This window comes from Pundamilia nyererei, unplaced genomic scaffold, assembly GCF_000239375.1.
Source record: "Pundamilia nyererei isolate P.nyererei 1_Seehausen unplaced genomic scaffold, PunNye1.0 scaffold00056, whole genome shotgun sequence".
NCBI lineage: Eukaryota > Metazoa > Chordata > Actinopteri > Cichliformes > Cichlidae > Pundamilia > Pundamilia nyererei.
The window spans coordinates 2,221,721-2,233,952 of record NW_005187457.1 but is presented as its reverse complement, the minus strand read 5'-3'; the positions used below and the strand labels follow the sequence as shown (position 1 = coordinate 2,233,952).

The 12,232-nt window shown below is 40.7% G+C and overlaps 1 protein-coding gene across 1 annotated transcript in view; it reads right to left on the bottom strand.

Moving 5' to 3' along the window:
- The window catches only part of LOC102201330 (disintegrin and metalloproteinase domain-containing protein 10), a 31,520-nt gene that overhangs the window by 2,951 nt on the left and 16,337 nt on the right, over positions 1–12,232 (bottom strand). Inside the window, exons 9-14 of the mRNA XM_005734066.2 lie at positions 7,479–7,642; positions 3,866–4,037; positions 3,594–3,738; positions 3,162–3,345; positions 708–807; positions 122–342 (exon numbers count right to left, since the gene is read on the bottom strand). Of these exons, the coding sequence (XP_005734123.1) occupies positions 122–342; positions 708–807; positions 3,162–3,345; positions 3,594–3,738; positions 3,866–4,037; positions 7,479–7,642 (986 nt within the window). The remainder of the gene's footprint in view (positions 1–121; positions 343–707; positions 808–3,161; positions 3,346–3,593; positions 3,739–3,865; positions 4,038–7,478; positions 7,643–12,232) is intronic.

The window sequence follows — 12,232 nt, the reverse complement described above, 5'->3', positions numbered from 1 at the left end:
TCAGAAATAAAGCCATTTTTTGGGTCCTGCGCTTGGGTCCAACTGTGCCTGCTATGCAGCGAAACCTGACAATCAATGTATTTATCTTATTCTGATGTTATCGCACTAATGTAGATTCCACCTTCATCCACTCTCCCACGTCGTCGAAGTCATCCAAATGAAGAAAGGAGTTCTTCAGTCTCGCGATGGGGCCGTCTGCATCGAGGATGCGGCATACGTGAAATTTGTCGCAGTATCCACGGTTTCCAGAGCACGGCGCACCACCCACCAGGGGCAACACTTTTTTGTGGAAGTGATCGGACAGAACAGACGATGTGGTGCTTGCACAAGTCTCAGGCTGATCTGCAAGAAATACAAACAAAGGAAATCAAATCAAGTTACAGAAACATTACACACACACATAGAGAGAGAGAGTATAAATACTGTTTATACTTTACAAAAGCAAGTTTTTTGAGCTGCATACCAGCCTGTGTGTGTATATCATAAAGAGATATGCCACTTACTCAAAACTTGACAATATGAAATGGAAACCGGAGTTTGAGAAACAGTTGACCTTTAATAACTACGATCTGTGAACACAGATTGGTCTAAAAGAACACAATCATTTAGAAATGTAACCTCAGCACTAATTAACACAGCCTGAGTTGTTGAGACACAGCGTGTAAACACATTCCTCTGTAGCAGAGGACACATGTTCCCGTGGTTACCGGGCTTCTGGCAGCACATGTGGCATTTCTCCCTCATGGAGTCTCCGGGACAGTCGCACTTCTCCAGGCGGTGCTTCACACAAACCGAGCCAGTGCAGACCTTCAGAGACAAACAGATACTACAGTTAGGATGTAGAGTCAGAAGAAGCTGGGAGAACTATGATGTAAGAAATTAAGACAAATAAGAGCCAGTTCAAGTTCATCAATATCAGTACGTCTATTGTTGATGATCAAAAATATTGACTCGATTGGTAGGTCATTGGATTATTTCACTACCTTACAGTTTATGTCAGTCATGCGAATTAGCAGTGAATTTAAATTTATATATCTATATTTATGTTTTAAAGAGGACCTATTATGTTAGTTTCCAGATCCATGTTTTTATTACTGGACTCTACCAGAGCTCATAAAGGTCCTTATTTATCGTACACTGGACCCTCGATTTAAGCATTCTTATATCTCATTGGCTACCTCTCACAAACAGGAGATTTGAACTAAAGGTGGGCGGGGCTTCTTTCCTCACAGCCCAAGCCATGTGCCTATGCACCATATTAGACATATGTGCTCTCTTTGATGTCATACAGAGCCTAGGGCATTAAAGAACGATCTGAAGTCAAGAAAAAATACAGAAAAGTATACCAGGTTCAATTCAAACAACACTAGTTCAAATACTCAAATACGTACGCACACAAAAGACATGAGCTAGTTTAGGGAGTGTTCTTCATTTCATGTTAATACATCAGATTTAGCCATTCATAACCATTCCTGGCTAATGTCTCATAAGAAAACTGGGGAAACAGACAGGTAAGATGTACTGGGGCGCTTGTGTTGCATTAACTTTTTCAGTGTATATAACACTTACAGACACTTATATAGTGTTCGACAGAGTTTAGAAACTGCCTCTTACTTTCTGAGACTTTGTAATGTGGGGATCTGCATCACAGATGTGTTTCACTGTTGTTGTTTTTTAAGCCTGAAGTAAATTTATGTTTGACATGTTTTGATGAACCGAATATGTTTGTTTGAAGTTTTTTTTTCTCTTTTGTGGTTCGTTGGAAATAATATATCAGTGTCAGTGAAAAAAAAGAGATGAATTTGAGAATTTTAACTAAAGATAAGTTTTCCCTTTCTTGGTTTACACTATTACTTACATCTTCTTAAAAGCCTTTTATCATGTTTTACGTTTGGGATTATATATTTTATGTTCCCGGATCAGGTCATCCAGGTTAGATGAGGTTAGAACATCTGGAGAATAATATATCCAGAAAACCACAGTCACAGCTGGAATAAATGCTCTCCTGCTGAGAGGACAGAGTAACGTCTGTGTTTAATTTTGGTCCTGTTGTTATCCTGCTGGTTAAAAAGGATTTTTCTCTTCTTTTTTCAGAAATGCTGTGTTAAAATGGCACCTTTGTTTACACCTGTAATACCTGCCAGTAAGCACAGACAGTGGGTTTTAAATGTTCTGATTATTTCAAGATAATTTTCATTTCGTGCTACCTAAAACAAAAACAGGAAGCACTTGATTGTATTTTAAATGAGAAACTGGAAACAGCCGAACTTATTTGTGTGCAACGCCCTCAATCACTTTTAATCAGAAGGCAAATGCACAAGTCAGCTGATGGGAGGCAACTTGCACTCTCTGCACTCTCAGACACACTGGTGAGTGTTTGCAAATAATTGTGCTCTCTTCTATAAAAGTAGACAGACTGCTTATATGTTAGCATTCTGTCTGCAATATGCAATCAGTCTGAGTCAGTCTGCACTGATGAGTGCAATCATGTGGCAGAGTTGTTGCCAGACAGGCTGGTCTGAGTATATCCGAAACTGCTGATCTGCTGGGATTTTACCACACCACCATGTCGAGGGTTTACAGAGAGTGGTCTTAATAAAGAAAAAATATCCACTCACTGGCAGGTCTCATGGATGAAAATGCCTTGTTGATGTCAGAGGTTGTGTCAACATATGAAGAACTCTTTTTCATGTCTCCGAAAGATGAACCAGAGTAGCAAAAGACCACTCCAGGTGGGACTCTTATTAGCTCATAACAAGAAACCGCGTGTACGGGATTGTTAAAATTGAACCTTAGAAGACTGGAAAACTGTTGTCTGGTCTGATGAGTCTCTTTGAAGTTCTGCGACATTCTAATGGTAGAGTCAGAATTTGGCTTTGACAAATTCCACAGCCTACCTGAGTATTTTTGCCAACTATGACCATCTCCTTATGACCACACTGTGCCCATCTTCACCTTCATCTGGCGAGTGGGCATGATGAAAAAGAAATCTCTGGAAAAGCTACTAAATGAACCTTATACTGAAAGTCTATTGCCATGTGCTGCTTTCAAGGTCAAGATTCACATGCTTTGCAACATTGCTGCACACTTGCACACTTTCCCTCATTGGGTAACGGAGTGTGTTAAGTAACGCTCTGGTGTGGTGGATGTGCCCGCCTCACCCCATTCAGGCAGACACGCGTGCCCTGACTGCACACAGTGAGGTTTTCCTTGGCAGCTGGCTTGGGGCAGAGCGGGGAGAGTCCTGAGCACACGCTCGCTTTCTGGCAGTCTGTCTCCTCGTCGCACCTCTGACCCTCTGGCTTAAACTCGCACTTCTGACCACAACACAGGCCCTGACTTGGACTGATGAATGGAAGAGAAAAAACACCACAAACATGGCTGCACATGAGAGCTACATCTAAACTAAACAAAGCCGCATCTCGAAACTAGAATATAAATAGTTTAGATGAAAGACTGATGATGAATATTTAAATTTATTAACCTCAAACCCATACATGATTGAACTACAAATATTCAGAAAGACCTGAACAGCTAATTACAGTTTTGGAAATCATTTTCGCACACTTTGATGTTGTGTACATGTGGAGTACCTGCAGATTTTACCAGGCTTGAGGTGACACTGGATTCCTACAGGCTCTTTAGCACTGTAGCAGCAGAGATCTGTATCTTTGTTACCGACATCACACTCCTCACCTTCCTCTATGATCTGGTTTCCACAGATGGGCTGATCACTGACTGCCCAAAATGAACAGACAAGCAGATAAACACATGAGCAGATACACACATACAGATATAGCCTGAAGGCTGCAGCAACTAGTGCACAATGTAAACAGGATGCAGGACACTGATATTTCTTCCTCACCCGTGAAGCAGTCATCTTTCTTCAGCTTCAGGATGTTGCTAATGTGTTTGATGCTGCAGGGTGAGAATTTATCGTTGTTTTCACGCGCCCCGTCTGTGGCGTAAGGAAACATCAGGTACCTGCCTTTACCGACATCGGAGCCGAGGTTCCCGCAGTTAGCGCCCTCATCGTGCTGAAACACAGACAAAACGGCAAGCATCTTCACTCGACTGTAAAGAGAAGCAGCAAGCTGAAGATATTTGCTTCCACCTCTTAAATATAGTTTGGGGAATCAACTTCCTTCACTGATCACGATGAGGAGCTTTTCCAGTCATGTCCATCAGCAGGCCTCAGCTGAAAGGGGAGTTTTACTTTTAAGAGCAAAAAGACAAATCTTGAATCCCCTGTCCATCTAATGATGTGTTCCACATGTGCAATAAAACTAGAGCTTCCTCTTTTTCTGGAGCTCATACTCTTAGGATGTCAAAGTCTCTGATGAATTATTGGTCTAATGCAGAGACTTGAAGTGAACATGCAAACATGCTGAGGGAAACGGCATTGATGTGGATATTTTTGCATATGTTTAAGATTAGGTTGAAAGACACTGGTGATTATACAGTCGTCACTTTATCTGTCACTATCTGCAGCTCTGGGTTTGCCAGGGCACTGCAACACAGCAGATGTTGGAACTCTTTCTTTCAGCATGCATAAAACTAACTTGAATTGTGTTTCCACTCTCATGCCTCAGTTTCTTTTGTGGGGGCTTCAGACTTTACACCAAACCTTGTATTCGCTTCTAGTGTATACCAGAACTACGCTATCTTTAAAGCTGAAAAACAGGAAGAAAAGCAAAGCTGTGTTCAATACCTCTGCAGAGATGTATGTAACAGCACTTCCTGTTTACTTTTTGAGCACCTGTAGCAGTCTACAGATGCTGTTTTCACAGACACGATGTGATTTTAGGTTAAACATAACCAAAAACAAAGATAAGTGTTTATACTAGAAAGCTTTTCCAATTCAGGAAAAACCTGGTGTGCTATTTCCTTGTATTTTATGAGGTACTGAATGTTTCTTCTTATACAAATATACATAAGCTCTATGCACTACACCCCCCAGAATACAATGAGAAAATAAGGAGCGGGACAACAAAATATTCAAAAACAAAGGATAAAGCAATCAATGACTATACAGTTTAAGTAAATATGATTTATGGAGCAGCAACACCTGTAAACAAATATGGGGACAGGGGAAAAACTTAAAAGCGTTCCTATATGAATATGAATAACAGTAACAGAAACAGGCTAGACTATTTAACAATACAATATGTTACAGATTTACAGATGTAAGAAATAGCACAGTACAAATACAACAATACAAATCACTCAATAATAAATATCAAGGATTGACAGAGGTGATTATAAATATATATCTAGAATATTGACAACAACATTACTGAGTAGAAAAGAGCGTGTGCAAAAAGGGTGTAACTGTTGCAGTGTTTACAGTTGTAAAGGCCACGGGCAGGAATGATTTCCTGTGTCGTTCAGTGGTGCTTTTCAGTCTCTCACTGAACGTGCTCCTGTGGCTAGCCAGCATGTCATAGAGTGGGTGGGAGGTATTATCCAACATTGTCCTTATCTTGGACAACATCCGCCTCTACGACACCACCTTAAGGGAGTCCAGCTCCATCCCCACAACGTTACTGGCCTTGCAGATCAGTTTATTTGCCAATCATTGCATTTTGTTTTTATTTACATTTTACACCTGAAAAAAGACGTTTCAACTTAATGCAAATTAAGACTTGCTGCCTAAATCTGTTTTGATGGTTTTGATAGTTATTTTCTTTTTATCCATTATATTAGAGGTAAAGCAAAGAAAAGATATAACTTTTCAGATATTAACCTGGAAGCCAGTCTGATAAATGACCTTCAAAAATTCATTTTGTTGTTGCTGACTTACAGTTGCAAGGTGTAATGGTTTAGATAGTGAAGGTCGCCTTTGCAAACTTTGGTCTTGTTTCCAACCCATCAATGATGTCCTCTTTATATTTCAATTTATCTTTCACCTGATGAATTCATTTTTAAAAATCAGTGTAGAGATACACAGTTTGGAAGAGAAATATTCTGAAAGCCATAGCGTCTTTTTAATCAAAGTTTCTCCCCATCACAGTGCACCCCTGTGCTTTTTCCACCATGAAGTTGCAGGGGAGACCTTCAGTCACATGTCTTTATGTCTTCCTCAATCCTATGCAGCCTGGAAACATGGCTGTCATAGGAGCAAAGATATTAGAGGGGCCGAGGTGTGCTTACAGTAGTTTAATTTATAAAAAGGCAGCAGGGTCTGACATAGCAGAGCTAATCTGCTCAGGAATGCCTCGGAGGGCTCTTTAGTGTGTGGTAATATGAATAATAGAGAGCAGGGTGAAAAGAGAGTGTGGAGTGCTGCTGGCGTTTTGGGCAGCAGGAGAAAGGTTGGAGGTGTTAGCAGCTGTCACACATACTGAGGTGCAGGCATTTGTGTGCTTATATAACATGTGTGCTGTTATTGAGGTGGCGGAAGAGACTGCCAGGCTCTGCTTATGGACACAAACAGAGAGTAACCATAGGACACAAGTGACTGACATCAGAGCTCCTCCCGTTCCCTTTTTTGAGATGTACCAGTGAGACTGAGACAGGGGTCCCTATAAAAACAAACCAGTCAATAAAGGACAAGGTCTCCAACGCCCACAGAAGTGAATCATTCACAGACAATTTGTTCCAGTGCAAACAACCGTGTGAGAATATGCGACACAACACTTTGAATCTCTGGGACTCGTCACGTTCAGCAAACAGCCAACGACGTTTTATGTTTAAATAAAAGATGGAAATGATTCAGGTTGAAACTAGCAAACAGACATCCAGGATACACTGAACCCATGAAACGTGCAAATCGAATGAAAAGTCTCCTCACGTTTTACCGTCACTCATTAGTACAACAAACAGAAACAGCAGCAGATATGGCTGCACTAAAAAAAAAAGAAGAAGAAGAAAAGAAAAGGTATGATACATTTGATTTTGTTTTCTTGGTGCTGAGCAATCTGGCTTTCATTTCAATAGAGTTATTAACCATGAGTAAGACTGATTCCAATACAGGTAATCCTTCAGTCAGAAATCACCTGGCCTTATTTTGGTGCATGGAGCACTGTTGTCACTAAAGCTAGGCTAATGCTAAGTCATTAGTGTCTCTCAACAAAAACACTGTCTGTCTAATAACCCACAATTTGATTTACATGAACATGAAATTGTGGTCGTGGCGCCTTGCAGTAGTTCTGGAAATTAGCAACATACGCTAGCTGCACCATGGAGATATAGCAGCACAGAAGATTGAGATGTACTTTTTAAAGGTAAGATGTTGAAATGCTATCAGTACACTCAGATAAATACAACTTAATAAATACAACTGAATACAACTTGCTCTGTCTGCAGCTGCAATATCTACAAAAGGCCTCCTGTTCGACCTTCTAGATATAATTTAAACCACAACTGACATCAACAAGTTCCGACATATATGAAAAAATCTTTATATAAGTTGTATGGTTGAATTGTAATCATGTTTTGTTTTGTTTTTTTTGCTGGTGTTTTTCGTGGTGACTGACCGGAGATCCAAGGCTGTGGCCGAGCTCGTGTGCCAAAGTCAGCTGGACTCGTCGAGGAGGCAGAAACTGTCCGTAGTTCTGAATTGTGACCAGACCTGTGTTCAGGGTGCAGTTAACACCGTTTTTGAGGGTCGCAGGCTTTGAACACACTCCTCCCCAGTTTCCTTAGATAAAGAAAATAAAAGACAATATCTGAGATTGTGAGGTTCACTGAGTATGTGACACTTAAAGTTAATACTTAAAGTAAATGTAGTTTAAAAGCTGAAACTTCTGAACATTCCGATTTATCTCAGCGTTCTCCTGACAAACCTTTACATATATTTATGTAACATTTATGAATTCATCTCAATCCTGTAAGACCCAACCCATCAAAAATAGCCAGAGAATTCAGATTTTTTGGGAACTCAGATGTTTATTAACCCTTAGAACAAAATCCACTTTTTTTTTTTTGCTGTATCATTTTTTGTATGATATATTTTGATGATATATCTTATTATTTTTTTTGTATTTCATTTGATGCATTGGCCATTTTTGGCAACTTTTTGTTAACAACACTGTTAATTTTATACAAAAAAAGAGTTTTGTCCATAACATGTTGAAATGATGGCAGGTATTGATCATGTTGATGAGATAGAGGTCTCAGAGGGTTTTGTTATGTTATATGCAACTGTAATTAGTTCATATCTTTGTATAGCTGTCGATTTAATACATTTCTGTTTATTTATATAGAAGCAAATCACAACACTAATGCCTTCAAGGTGCTTAATAGTGTAAGGTAAATAATTGACAATAATCCAAAAAACCCCAACAATCAAACAATCTTCTATGAACAAGCACTTTGGTGACAGTGGGAAGGAAAAACTCCCTTTTAACAGGAAGGCAGAACCAGGCTGTGGGAGGGGCGACCGTCTGTTGCAACCTTGTGAGTGAAGGGAGCTTCTGAGTGCTGCAACCAAATGATCCACATAGGATTTTAAAAACCACTGAAGCAGCTGAGGAAGGTAGAAATACAGGTCACTGCAAAGCTGTAACCTCATGAATGCCTCCTGAGTTGATAAGGAAGATCTTACAATCACAGCAGAAACGAGCTGCAGATCTAATTAAAGCCTGGCACCTGCTACTTTACAGGGTGATAAGATTGCATAAGTGACCTTGTGCTACTGGAAATACTTTAAAACCAACAGTGCTCTGCTACTGTGGCTCCAGTTTGAGGTGTGGCTAGAGTCAGGTGAGATCTCCTTTTTTTACACCAAAGCCTGTGGTGGTCATCATTGCCTTTCACTTTACATAATATCCATTGAAAGCCATTCTTACAATTACAAACAGCTGTCCACAATCACATGGAGGGATATCTAGGAAGTGATGTCATGTTGCAGCTGGCCAGCCACAGAGCTAGCTCTACAGAAACCAGTCTGATTGGTCAGGCTGCACACCTATAGGTCAGAAAGACTGTTCATTGGATAAAGTATGATGTGAATACCAGTAGTTTGACATAGTTATCTAACTAAATTTTCAGTCTTATAGGGTCAGTTCTTCTCATTGTCAACAACACACCGAACAATGGAGGAGTCTAACCTGCGTTTTCAAAGCACAGCTGGGGAGTTATTTCCCCATCTTTTCATTGGTTCCCGTGCACCCGTGTGTCGGTTGAGGTTGCAGGTCTTGGCAGTCTCGTGACTTTTATGTAACATCCTCTTACATAATGTTATCAGCGCCACCATTTTGGCGGGAAAAGCTTGCAAGGTACGTGTCCGTTTCTGAGAAAACCGAGCACACCAGGTGTCATCGCGGACTGTGGGAAAATGTCGCTGGCATCTGGATCTCCCACCTGTATGTCTTTGTTACGCAGTGGGTGTAAGTGTGACAGGAAGGGTCAGGGACAATCAGAGGTCAGAAAACAAAAACAGAAGCGTACCCTATGACACCAGGCTGGAAGCAGTAGCAAATAAAATGTCTTCTAGATAAGCGAAGGAGGTTTGAGGCTATTTTATCTTTTGTTAATTGAAACTTTGAGGCTTTTAAGCTTTAGATAAAAACACAAAAAGAATTACGATAGACTGCCATTACTATAAATCCTCCGCATAGTTAAAAGTCAAACTGCCGAGCACGGCTTTTCCAGTCACATTGATGAAGAATGCTGGCTGCTTCTTTCCTCCATTCCCTCCTTTTGACCTGAAATGGTCCCCCTAATTCAAGGGGCTGCATTTCCTAGAAAGAGTGTTACTTTAGAGGTCCCCACTGTGGGTTTTGGCAGCGAGCGTGCAAGCGATCGCAGAGTCGGCCTGCACTCTGTTCCTCTCCTTTTCTCCTTCTCGTCTCTGACACACAAAGGACGCGTACTGAAAGACTCCTATTATTAGCCTGCTGGATAAACACAGTCTGCATGAGCAAACAATCATCTGTCTCGCTTAAATCTAATGTACACACCGACACACACACACGCACTCACACGCACTCAGCATCAGCAGGAAACATCCGTGTATATATTGTATACATACACTAACAGTAGAAAAAAAGTTTATATGGTGACACAGCATCAGTTAACATCATAGCACACACAAACACTGAGATGCTTACACAGCACACACACACACACACACACACAAGCAAACACACATGGTTTTAATGTAAATGAGCAAACGCTAAAAAGACGTAAAGGGTCTTTCCTTAGACCTGAACATATCTGGGGGAGTCGGAGTACCCAAATAAGACCTTTAACAGCAAAAACAGATGCAGTGAACATTTTGCGTGCCAAAAACAACAACTAGTTCCCAGATAATACGCTGGTACTACTCAGGAAGGCAACCAAAAGTACTGTAAATAATGTACGTCTATACAGGCTTCCGCTCAAGGCTGTCTTTGTCTCCAGAGTTCAATGACCTTGCAGTTGTGTGTGTTTATTTGCTGTGTTATGAGGCTGTTTCGAGCATTTTTATTGGTCAGAGACTAAAGACTTAATCTGACGGGTGTGTAGCACAGCTGTTAATCAGCCGGGGTCTTACGCTTTGTATGTTTTTCAGCTCCAATAATGTCAGTATAACAAAATGAAACTATTTCATTGAAAAGGCTGCCACTGCTGGTTATTTGCACGCATTCATTTTATTACTGCTGTCACCGTTGTACATAGGTTTGATTTTTATGTGTCCTTCATCTTTCTTAATTCTTCTTTATAATAAGGAGAGAGAGCAACAGTATTTTGATTCACCTGCATGTACTGGACATGCAGGAAATTGACAATAACAACAAAAAAATCATTGAATCTTAAGAAATTACTTTTTTTTCCTAGTTAATTGTGTCAGGAGATACCCTAGATGATTAAAGTTTGAGGACTTTAATAATTAAAGTAAAGTAAAGAAACCATAGAAATTATATTATTCTAGTTATTATATATATATTATGGATATATATGGCTATGTGGACATATATATGTGGATATATTATATATTATTAGTTCTGTCCACTCACTACAACCATATTTCTCCAGATTACAGTGTGAAACAGCTTGTTATAGCTGAGATTTTATGCACCTGATCTGAATAAGACTTTTTTTGGTACAACACACATAAAGCCTTTAATTGGTCTACTGACAGTTACAGAGCAAATAACTGGCCTAATAGTAATTAGATACTTTCGCTGCTTTCCAAACTGCATGCCATGCATTGCATTTTATTTTACTGCGCTTTGACATTTTGTCCTTGTTTGAAAGCTGACAGAGAGGCGTACAGGCAAAGGGAGTGGGTGGGGGTGGGTGACATGTGACAAAGATCTAAACGTCCTACACTGAATGCCCCGGCACCAGCTGAAAGGTGATTAACCACAAATAAGAGTCGGATCTAAAGGAGAGCAGCTGTGCTCTGTCTAGCTTTTCATACAGCAATTATTTTACAGATACAAGCTACATTTTCAAAGCAAACCATGGTAATGGAAAAAAAAACCCCGTGCTTTCTCAAGTTTTCTTTGCAGCATTTCCTTTAAAGTTTCTCCATGTCTAATATAGCTGGTGAATATCCCCTCCTTTGTGTATGTATACGTATGTTCGAGGCCATTGTAAAGATTCATTAACGCTAAACGTAATGTCTGGTAAATTAATGTCTTGGTGTGGTTCGAAACTCTGAGCTGAGCCCAACCCCCCATCTTCCACTAACATAGAAAAACGCAACTTGGAGGGGTTAGAGGAGGAGTTTGGTGTGGTGGATGGGGGTTGTGTGTGTCCGCATGTGTGTGAATGCAGCACTTTGCTGAGGCTGCAGATGGAAACGGGGTCTTTGAGTTTAAGGGCCAGTGGTGAAACCACTAAGAAACTGGTCATACGGAGGTCGAGTGTATCAGTCTGTGGAGGTCAAACCTCTCTGCTGTGTCTATGGGAGATCACATGAGCCTGAAAAGTCCTAACAGTGTAACTGTGTGTGTGTGTGCGTGTGCGTGTGTGTGTGTTACTTATGTGAGATGTCACCATGGCAATCATGTGGTGGAATGCAGCTCCAATCCTCTCTAAGTCGTCTAGGAGCGGCTGTGTGTGTGTGTGTGTGTCAAAGGTTCAGCGCACCCTAATCGTATGTCATTCTGGTGGTCTGCTCTCACGCCCCTGAGTTTAACCAATCAAATGCTGAATGTGAGACATAGACCCAAGCAAGAACCTCCTACTGCAACAGTTCTCATACATGTGGTCAAGTCCTTCCAGCACACCAATGATACTGCACATCTACGGGAGCTGACTAATGCTTGAACCGTACGAACTAATCCAGGTATACTGT